Source organism: Lampetra fluviatilis, chromosome 32, assembly GCF_964198595.1.
Source record: "Lampetra fluviatilis chromosome 32, kcLamFluv1.1, whole genome shotgun sequence".
Lineage (NCBI taxonomy): Eukaryota > Metazoa > Chordata > Hyperoartia > Petromyzontiformes > Petromyzontidae > Lampetra > Lampetra fluviatilis.
The window spans coordinates 859,588-871,346 of NC_136306.1; the positions used below are offsets into that span (position 1 = coordinate 859,588).

Here is an 11,759-nt window from a genome sequence, read left to right on the forward strand (position 1 = left end):
AGGGCCGACTGCATTACGTGCAACAAGCCATGTACTCAGCCAAGCTGTGGCTTGTGTAGAATACATCCGCCAAAACCGGACTTAACTGAAATCAACAAGAGCTCACCTTACAAACAGCAAGGGAGTGTTCCACGACCATCACCGATTGGTTTACCATGTCAGCCGGACCTTTGTTGACATTGTGGGTCGTGGGCCAGGCTGTTGGGCATGTGGCGACATGCTTTTCAGCCCTTGGACACACTGAATCCCCATCTTGTACACGCAGGGGCGTCTCCTGATCAAGGTCCAATGCAAGTCGACCTACAATGGACCAACAACCCTTGGAGAAATGTTTCTGGCCACGGATTTCTAGTCAAAAACCATCCATAAGCATACAAGGCCACGGATTTGTTAAAAACTATCCATAAGCATCATGGAGAATTTTTATTCTTCAGGTCATACAACAGTATGGGAGTTTGATTTTTGTTTTTTTACCCTTTTATCTGGCAACAAAACTGACACCTTTTTTACAAGGAGTCATGTTTGCATTGACCACAATACCTGCGGTCGGAATGCAAACAAAACACACAACTGATAATGTATGCACGGTCCTTGAAGTTGATTGGTCCACACCCGAGACAGCTTTTCTTAAAGCCTAGTCTCACATGGTGTTGGACCAGATGACACCAAAAGGTGTCAGTTTTGTTGCCAGATAAAAGGGTAAGAAACCAATTATCATATTTTTCTACTGGCAAATGAGGTTCCAATGGAGTATGGAGTTTATATAGCCATGAGCATAACAGCTATGTAAAACTTGGCATCAACTATTTTTTTGCAAATACTTCAGGGGTGGACATGAAGCAGACCCATTGTCACTTTAACGGGCTGAGCTCAGTCATTGGTGGGATGGCACGTATGCAAACCCAACTCAATGTTTACTTGAGATGAATGCTCCCAACCTCACATCCGTGGTAATTGCACAAGTGCATAATCGTTGCAAAAGAACCAGACAATAGGGGAAGTTGCAAGCTCAAGTTGGCAAAAAGTGATGACAATATTTATACGTTAAGAAGGCATCGACTTTATTACAAAACAAAAAGTACAGCCAACTTTGGCGATTTCATTTTAAAATAGAAATCTGTACAACTTGCTGCAACAAATGTACAGAAATTTACAAATATACACAATTTCAGAAAATGTGTTCAACTTTCAACCAGAATATAAAGCTACATACACAAAATAAACAGAACTAGTCCAGAAAACAAATACTGTACTAAGCATTAATTACAATTCTACCATTTAAAATTGTTATAACTAAGTTTCAAAATAACAATTTGCTTCACAAAAAACCTAACCAAATCTTAACGACACTGGCACTGTGTGGCAGTCCATAGAGGTAGGGTGGTGCGTTTTTAGGGGTACCCACAATGCAAAGCATTGAATGCAAATATCTAAAGTTGCTTCAAGACCAAGGCAGCTTACAATTTAAAACTCCTAAGGGGTTTTTTTTCCAGAAAAATATATTTTCTTGTGGCCAGCCACGTTTGAGTTAAAATTCACAGAATATGGCACACACACTGGAAAGGGACTAAGTTTATTTTTACATATTACCACTTGCTATTGTTGGCTATTACTGCCTTTGATATGTTTAAAGTAGTTTGTGCTGCTTTAGTTAAGATACACAAGTTCATTACAGTGCATGAATCGCATAATGCTCAATACTGGCAGTTACATAGCATTATCCAGACATTAATTCACATCTTGCCAACTACCCAGATTTACACCACTCACAAACAATGCTTTTAGCATGTAGTTAAGTGCAGCCAAAAAGGAGAAATTATGTTAAGCAGCCCATATTTCCCCTTTCCAAACCCCCAGAATAAAACGCACCACCCTTTTTAAAAGTCCAAGCTTTCTCTGGAGACTCCGTTAACTCTACAGTACTATCCGGACACAGTCATCATGGCATATCCACGTGGTGGGCTACTCCTGCCGAGGAGTCCCAGGCCGTGCGGGGCCTCAAGGATTGGGGTGGCAGCAGGGTGGAAGGTGTGCGGTTCCGCTTCGTAGAGCACGCAGATGGAGCCATCCTCTCCGATGCGGTACGACACCTCGAAGGGGTCGATCCAGAGCGTGAGCTCGCTCGGCAGCAGTCGGAAGAGCTGCACCTTGTCGAGTCCGATGCGGGTGGCGGCCTGCCCCAGCAAGGGATCCATCTTGTGGTTGATGCGGATGCAGCGGTAGCCGGAGCCTTTGCACGGCTTGTCCGGGAACCAGTGGTGCTGGTAGCGCTCTGCAGCAGGGGGAAAGGATTCGCATTAAAATGTATGACAAAACACGTTGTTTAATTGGTGATTGTTTGTGCTAACATGAACAACTTCAAAAATGGCAAACATTCAGGGCTACAGTTTATTCAGTTAAAATAGATTGAAAAACTAATTTCTGGAACAAGCAAAGTGATGGAAAGTAAAATCCAGTTGTAGAGAAACCCAACACCATCGGTCACATCTTCCAGATTATTACCTCTCAAATGTAAATGTTTTGTTCTACCAACTCGGAATCCAATAAGCCTGCATACACTTCCTATGTCTGTATGGTTTGTGAGATATAAATCAAAGTTGAAATATTTTGGCAAAATGGAAGCCTTCCCAGGTTGTGAAACAAGATGGTGCCACGATGCAAAAAAACCCACCCCGAGAGGAACAACAGCAGCAGCAGGCGGGGGGGGTGTCATTTTTGTTATCAGCAAAACCACCCACCTCGACATGATAACGGCCATTACGACCACGGAAGGGGGAAAAAACTGCTCAAAATACTATCCCAACTCAGGCGTAGCGCTTCGGGAAATCCCCAGACACTGGCTTTAGTCAACTTGACCAGCTACTAGCCGTGTCGATAATCGGCAGTTAGCATTGACTTATCGTCATCTATTTTCAGCCAATGGTTGCAAATTATTGTTTAGCCACCTTATTTATTGCCGAGCACGAGCTAACAAAGCACTTTTCCCCCCATAAATTACTAAAACCAAATCAATGTGTAAAAATAACATCACGGCAAAAAAAGGTGCGATTCGATTTCGCCACCGTCATACAGACAGCTGCTTTGGGTGCCATTTTGTAACTCGCAGTGCACGAGAAACCCTCGGCCCGCCATGTGGAGTGCGCGGGAGGAGCTTTTGGCTTCCTCGCTGGCCCTGGAGGGGGTTTTTTGGGGGCTACCGTCAAAAGTCACAAAGTGCGAGTTTGTTCAGCGCCCCCACCGTCGTGTATTAACAGTCGTGTGGTCAAGAGGTTTTGTGCGTCCAGAGTCCAGCCTGCTTACTGCTGCCCGAAGGTAAACAGCACCACCAACCCCATTACACTGGGGTTGTATTTTATATCAGGTAAAAAACAAATGCTAATGTAAAGTTATAAAAGCTATTAAAAATACCCTCCACTGCAGTGGTAGATTACTGTTAGACGTCGCGCTTGTCAATGTAGGTCTTATGGCTAAGATGGACAAATTAAAGGCCACCAAGTTATGAGTCTTCACCTTGGAGGCACCATGTGAATATTTGATAAAAAAAACTCATTTATAGATGCCGACTAGGGGGCTATGGTCAGTGTCCCCACTACAGTACACTCCTAACAAAATTAAGTTAACTTGGACTCGATTAACTTGAATCCCCCCCCCACCGCAAGCATATGGAAAATATTTTACAAATCTAATCCGGTGCTGCTCTGGATAGGATGCGTCGCCACAGCCTCAGCGGGTACACCACAGATGGGGAAGGCGATACATGTGGGCGAAAGGCGCACATTATGGACACAGAGCCACATGGTTTTTTTTAAGTCTAAAAAAACTCGCTCGGGATCTAATGGGCGCCTGTGTTGGTCGACAACAAAGCGGCCGTTCGAGGTGTGGACGCGAGCTGTGGCCACGTGTCCGCGTTGTTCACAGCAGCTGCTGCTGCTGGGGGCTCTGGTGGAGCCGCGGTGTGAATGGACAGCTCCGGGGGGTCGCGCTCACGAACAATGGGGAGGGAAAACCCAAGCACCTGCTGTGCCCCCCCCCAAACCCACACTGCCATCCACCCACGAGGTCTCAAAGACCTCCCCCCACCCAACACCTACGACTCGGCAAGGATGGCTTTCAATGTTCGCCACCACTACCCGCCAAACCATTTCACAAATGTCAGATTAGCAGTCAAGCGACAATTCTTCGGCATGCGACGATGCTGCTGCCGCTGCCGTCACAATCAAGTCGCGTACGCCGAGGCGTCGTCATGAACCGCCTCGCACGAGGACACCACCAAGTCCACCGGCGATCATCTCTCGGCAAGGTCAAAAGCACAACGCCACGATTCTAGACGCACACACAATGGTGTTGTGTAATAAAAAAAAAAGGTATATAAAGCTGTTGTGTGCATTCAAAACATACATAAATAAGCTGAAAGTGCTGTGGTTGTGTCTAATAAAACAAAAATTATATCTTTATAAGCGCTGTTGTGTAGTAATAATAATATAAATATACCACGGTCACGGAGTGCCTTCTTAAATTGTAACCGCAGGGGGCTCGGGTTAAACCCATGACGTCACGCGGGGAGGGGGCTGAGGGCGGCGGGGGCAAGGGGGTGGGGGCCGAGGGGGGCGGGGCTGCGAGTAACAAAGTGGCGATGGCGGCCGAGACGAACACGACGCCATCAGCCCCAAGCGTCAATCACTTGGCAGGGAGTTCGCCCGCCACCTCCACCAGCCGGTTGGGGCCCACCGAAGTGCAGTACAACACCGCCGTGTGGCTTTGTGGTGTTGACGAACCCCCCCCCCCCCCCAATATCGGGCGACTGTATGAGGGGGGCCTGCCCCCCCATACCGGAGGGGGGCCCGGCCCCCCCCATACCGGAGGGGGCCCCGTGCCCTTGGCGACATCGCCCCCCCCCCCCCCCCCGTGGCCCCATCAGCCTGTGCCGTCTCAGCAGAGTTGACCGCCAATCTCTGGGCAACCTTGAACACAATTGCGCTTAAACAGATTTATATTTAAACACGCGTTGAGGGGTGGGCGGGCTACAATCATCTGCATCGCAGTGAATGTTTTACTTCATAACCCCTGGGGGGGGGGCTCGCGATCGCCATCGCAGAAGCAGCAGAGCGCGGCCGCCCCCTCCATTGTTTGGCAGCAGAGTCAAGAGACGCGCACCCCCCCCCACACACGCGGCCTGGCCCCGGGAGACTCGTGCCAATCCCAGTTCATAGCTGTAGCAGCGATAATAAATATATATAATACATTATATTACAAGGCGCTTCATCGGCGCGGGACCCCCTCCACGGCTCTCAACGCGCGTCCCCGTGTCACCAACACCGCTCGAGGTCACTTTAATTCGTCGTCGTGGCTGTCGTAGTTTTTACTGTAGTGTTTTATTACTGTAGTAGTTTATTACTTCGTCATTTCTTCACCCCCCCCCACCCCGTGTGGGTGGTGGCTGGGAGGGGTAAACTCACCGGCGAGGAGCTCCCCCAGCGCCTGGCTAAAGGTCTGCAGCTGCCCGTCGCGCACCCCGGCGCCCCGCAGGAGGTCGCGCAGGAACGACACCGCGCTCTCGATCTCCAGCTTCATCGTCGTCATCGTCTCGACGTCGTCTTCGTCGTCGCCGCTCGCTCGCAGTCGCATGGGACCCGGGCCCTAGCAGGAGGAAGGCGGCGGGAGGGAGAGGAGACGGCGGCGGCTGCGCTCGCTTTGTTCCACCCAAGGCGACGACAGCCGCTGCGCTTCGCCACCACGCGCCGCGTCGCCCCCCTGCCACCTCCTGGCCTCCTCGCCTCGCCGTGAACGCTTCGCCAACTCCGCGGCTCTTTCCCCACCACACCCCTCCGTCGCTTAAGTCGCGCGTCTCGAGCTGGCGTCTCTCGCCCGCCCGTCTCCTTCTCCGCAGCTGTGACCGTGTCACGTCGTTAGCCGCCCCTTCCCTCTCGGTCCGCCGCTCCGTGTGGGTGGTGGTGGGTGGTGTGGGTGGTGATGGAGCCGCAGTGCGATCGCCGTCTCCTCGCTGCCTCTCGCGTTGACGTCAGCGGCCACTGCGGGGGCGCCGCTTAAATAGGCGGCCCCACGCCGGAAGTCGGGGGGGGGCCGTGACGTCCGAGGCGAGGCGACGACAGCCAATCAGAGCGCGGTGGCGGTGCGTCACGGACGGCGGGGGGGGGGTGTAACAAGGGGGCGGGGTTGAGGGGGTGTGAAGGAGGGGGCGGGGCTGAGAGGGCGGTGGGGGCTCTGAACCACAAAGAAGTCGAGAGAGAGAAGACGGCGGCGGCCGGGACCTGTAGCGCAGAAACCCAAACAAAGTGGCGGCAGGGAGAGAGAGGGAGGGAGGGAGAGGGCGGGCGGGGTGCGCGCTCGATACCGCGACACAAGTCGACGAGGAGGCGGCGTCGACCGCCAATGTCCTCGCGAAGTCCGAGGAATATCGCCGTGGTTATCGCTCGCAGTGTGTGGAGTTCGGCCTTGCCCCTTCGTCATCGTCACCGCCATCTCATGTCAACCCGCCTTCCCCCGCTCCTCCGATTAGCGCGCTTGGCTACGTAGGGTGCGAAAGAAGTCCAACGAATGGGAGGCGAGCCTCCCACACGTGTGCGTACTGTATGGCGACTTATTTCGCAGCCAACGTAGCCATGCGCGCTAATCGGATGTGCGGCGGAAGGACAACAAACTAAACACACAAAGCAGTTCTAAAGAAAATTAGTTTTTAAAACACTTCACGCGAAGACGGCCTCAAAAGTGCACCTAGCCTGGCACCAGCCCTGGGATGATGTCACCGCAACTTAGTGGCGAATGGTGGCTTGTGTCTGTGCTTGAGCCGCAGTGCTCGAAGCTGTCAACCCAGACGGTTTACCCCGCGTTCTTGTTCAGGGAAAATTGTAGTTTTCAGGTCCGTACGGCGCACAGCCGTTTCAATAGGGGCACGACTACGTTGGTATTTCTCCCTCGTGATGCGACCTTGTAGGATGAACATCGACATTTATAGGGGCACGGGTGACCAGTAATGTGTGAACTGGTGTGTAATAAGGTGTGCAGCACTGATACACGAGGGGTTGAGAGGAATGCGCCGTGGATGCGTCGTGGTGGTGCCACGACTGCTGCTGCTGCCACGGTGCTGGAGCGGGGCGCGGGTCCCACCCGCACAGCCAATGGGAGGCGGCGCACGTCACGCGGCGCTAAAAATACCGCGTGCGACGTCAGCGAGCGACACAAACACCCCCCCACCCTCGATCCCCCCCTACCCTCTAACCACCCCCCCACCCTCTAACCCCCCCCTACCCTCTAACCCCCCACCCTCTATCCCCCCCACCCTCTAACCCCCCACCCTCTATCCCCCCCACCCTCTAACCCCCCCTACCCTCGATCCCCCCCTACCCTCTAACCCCCCACCCTCTAACCCCCCCCTACCCTCTAACCCCCCACCCTCTATCCCCCCCACCCTCTAACCCCCCCTACCCTCGATCCCCCCCACCCTCTATCCCCCCCTACCCTCTAACCACCCCCCCACCCTCTAACCCCCCCCTACCCTCTAACCCCCCACCCTCTATCCCCCCCACCCTCTAACCCCCCCTACCCTCTAACCCCCACGCTCTAACCCCCCCCCACCCTCGATCCCCCCCCACCCTCTAACCCCCTCTATCCCCCCTTGCCCTCTCTACCCCTTACCCTCTGACCCCCCAAACCTCTACGCCCCTTCCCCTCTCTACCCCCCCCCCTTGCCTTATATCCCCCAAACCTCTACCCCCCACTTCGCCCTCTCTACCCCCCACCCTCTACCCCCCACTTCGCCCTCTCTACCCCCCACCCTCTACCCCCCCACCTCGCCCTCTCTACCCCCCACCCTCTACCCCCCCACCTCGCCCTCTCTACCCCTCCACCCTCTACCCCCCACCTCGCCCTCTCTACCCCCACCCTCTACCCCCCCCACCTCGCCCTCTCTACCCCCCATCCTCTACCCCCCACCTCGCCCTCTCTACCCCCCACCCTCTATCCCCCCACCTCGCCCTCTCTACCCCCCCACCCTCTACCCCCCCACCTCGCCCTCTCTACCCCCCACCCTCTACCCCCCCACCTCGCCCTCTCTACCCCCACCCTCTACCCCCCCCCACCTCGCCATTTCTACCCCCCACCCTCTACCCCCCCACCTCGCCCTCTCTAACCCCTCCACCCTCTACACCCCACCTCGCCCACTCTACCCCCCACCCTCTACCCCCTCCCCCACCTCGCCATCTTCTACCCCCCACCTCTACCCCCCCACTTCGCCCTCTCTACCCCCCACCCTCTACTCCCCCCACCTCGCCGTCTCTACCCCCTACCCTCTACCCCCCACCTCGCCCTCTCTACCGCCACCCTCTACCCCCCCCACCTCGCCCTCTCTACCCCCCACCCTCTACCCCCCCCACCTCGCCCTCTTTACCCCCCACCCTCTACCCCCCCACCTCGCCCTCTCTACCCCCTCCACCCTCTCTACCCCCACCCTCTACCCCCCTCCACCCTCCCTCTGCCCAGGGTGCGTGCGCGACGTGCGTTGTGTCGAGACCATTTTCTCGATTAGGCATCAGTGCCCCTCCTCCGCCTCGAGCGGTTTTTTTTGGTTCAAGACATCGCACGGGGTGTCGGGTCGCATGTTCACTTCATCGTCAGCCCCATCCATGGTGTCCCATCCTCTCCCATCCATTGCTGGATGGGAGAGAGACACCGAGAGAAACGGCGCTCACGTTCGCGTGGAGTCCACACACGCACTCGTGTGAGCGTAACCTATGTCGTTCTTACAAGTGAGACAATACACAAAGGCGATGTGAACTGCACGTACACAATCTTTCAGTCTTACGCATTCTGCAAAAGCACCAGTTTGGATCATGTCAATCTGAGTACCTATTATTGGTTGGGTTATTCACAGTTAATCAACAAGGGTAGTAAGTCTCTCACTTTATTATAATCCTCACAATACATCACAACAGTTGATCGGCCAAGACTAAATAGAGAATCTATTGAAATTGAGACATCAAAATAATTGTAGCCGTTCTAATAGAGTTTATCAAACTAGCTTGTTTGCCTGCCTGAGGATGGAAGCTGTAATATTTACGTAACAATTGAGCAGAGTATATTTGTATCTTGTGTAAGTTGAATGACAGTGAATCTTGCACAAAAGTATGTCATCAAACACTTCACTGCATTTCATATTGTCAGATTAACATACGGTTGGCTACATACGATGCAAAATAAGTTCTACATACAACACGATCTATTGTAACTTATATGACTACATTAATCCCCCTCTGGTCTTCGCACCTGTGATGACATCACCCTTACTCTATTTAAGACCGAAACAGGAGGACTGCTTCACAATTCTAGCAATCGCCTAATGAAGCTGGTTATTGTAACCACCAGCGAAACTTCGCACCCGAATTGTAAATGTTGTGGGTTTACTCTCCAACACTCCGGTGTGCTGACTAATTGGCACGTTTTGTTTACGCGACAAACCTTACAATATAACCGTGTCAGGTGATAGCGGGTTTAACGACACATATTTACACGATCTAACCCACATTCAAAAATATATAATTACGGATAACACTTCCGTCCCACATGTGTCTCTCCACATAGACAATAAAACCTTGTTTTTACACATCCCATTCGCCACACGGCCTTCTGAGAGTGTATCATTTCATGGCATTGTTTCAATACTAGCGAACTCCGGACTGTGTTAATAATTATTGTTGGTTAAGCATTGTATTCGTAGGGTTGTGTTGACCTGTGTGAATGCAATGGTGTTGAAAATCGATGCAGGCTTCACGTACCGTGTCAACCCATACGGCTCACCCGTATTCTTGTACAGGGAAATTGAGTTTTCAGGTCCACACGGCGTACAGCCGTTTCAAAGCGGGCAAAAAAAAAATTATTTGTGTTTTTCTCCCTTGTGATGGGACTTTGTAGGATGAATGTTGAGATTTATAAGGGCACAGGGTGACCAATAAGGCTTGAATTGGTCTGCGATTAGGTAGGCAGCACTGATAAGGGGTTAACAGGTATGGCTCCATGTCCGATGGGATAAAAACAAATATGTTGTGAAACTTCAGGACGAAACATTGATACATATGCATAATTTGACGGTAGCAATATACTTTACACTTTTGTCTACAATCCTCGTTCGGGACCCTCCTCCACGGCGTATTGACGAGGTAGTTGTTGATGAGGAAGAAGGTCAACATACACAGACAAAGATCCCCCGTGTAGCCTGAACAGACTGTCGGGGCAAGTGCTGTTAGCGAGCACCTATGAAGGCCGGCACGGCACACGAAGGGATGGGTGGCCAGCACCACGCCCGACCGCCTTTGTCTTCCCAGTGGTGACGTTTACACACCGCCCCCAGGTACTCATTTGAGGCTGAGTCGGCCTAGGCGAGGCCCAGGACCGGTTTAGATATTCGCTGTCACTGGGTGTTAGCCGTGAGCGGTGAGTGCGAACTTGGGTCACCGGGTTCGTAGCGCAGCGCACTAACCACTACACCGCGGTTCGTGCACACACACATGCACACAGACACACACACACATATACACACACAGACACGAACACATACATACACACAGACACACATACATATACATACACACATACACACACACTGCATCACTAAATCCCTCTTTTGACTTCCCCCCCTCTCTCTCGCTGCCGACCACCAAATAGGAATTGTCGCTGTTGTCAGAGCGGAGCCTCAGAAGGCAGGAGGAGGTAAATCGCAGCAGCTGCAGGCTCTGACAGAAGGAAGCATCGGTGTGGTGTTTGGTGGTGGTGGTGGTTTTAGTGCCACTTGGCCATGCTGGAGGCAAAGGGGGCCCCACGCACGCAGTGGTGGGACTCGCCGCGGCACCCTCCGCCATGTGGACGCCTCGTGTCCTGTGGCCCGTGGACAGCCCCCACACACCCCCCACACACAACAACAACAACCGCCATTCGCCACTAAGTGGCGGTGACGTCACCACGACGCTTGTGCCAGGCCATGTGCACCCTGAGGCCACGTGAAGTGTCGAACGCCCGCTGGCAGGAGGTCACGGGGCAGACCCAGGTGCCACGGGTCGACTGACCGAGATGACCGAGATGACTGGCTGATGCACCACCTGTGCCCCCTACTGTGCCAACTTGCTGTGCTTTAGCCACCCGGCGCTCCGCTCGTTGTTGTGAGCGTCGCTCCTCCGCCCTCCGTTGTTGTTGGAGGGCGACTGCCTCCAACTGCCCAGTAGCGTCCTTCACGAGCCTCCTCCACTGAGGCCGATCTTGACACCGCTGGTACCAGTCATCGGAGAGTCCACTCAGCTCCACGTCCTCCTGTACCACATCACTCCATCTCTTCTCTAGCCCGTGCCGCGCCCGTTTAGCCCCCTCGATCCGGCCGAACAAAAGCTGTTTAGGCATGCGGTGGCTGGGCATGCGGGCTACATGACCCAGCCAACGCAGCCTTGCCTGCCGGAGGAGCTCACTGATGGGACTTTGCCCAGATCTTTCAAGGACTTGTGAGCTCCTCACACAATCCAGCCTGGTTAAACCCAGGATGGATCGTAGGCAGGCCAGCCTAAATGTTTCCAACCGGCGAAGATGCTCCACTAGGGGGGTCCACGTTTCGCAAGCGTAGAGAAGGGAGGGAATGACCGTGGCCGAGAAGACCTGAAGCTTCGTGCGGAGCGACAGACCAGGTAGCTTCCACACAGCGTTACGCAACCGATGAAAAGATATTGCCGCTCGACTGATTCGGAGTGAGACCTCTGCTGATAAAC

At 53.4% G+C, this 11,759-nt stretch overlaps 1 protein-coding gene across 1 annotated transcript; it reads right to left on the reverse strand.

Moving 5' to 3' along the window:
- Positions 1-1,036: 1,036 nt before the first annotated feature.
- LOC144943610 (protein BTG1-like) lies at positions 1,037-6,042 on the reverse strand. The gene is made up of 2 exons (XM_078871220.1): positions 5,457-6,042; positions 1,037-2,272 (listed from the first exon to the last, which is right to left on the reverse strand). Exons 1-2 carry the CDS (start codon positions 5,623-5,625, stop codon positions 1,923-1,925), a joined length of 519 nt encoding a protein of 172 aa, XP_078727346.1. The 5' UTR covers positions 5,626-6,042; the 3' UTR covers positions 1,037-1,922.
- Positions 6,043-11,759: the final 5,717 nt, after the last annotated feature.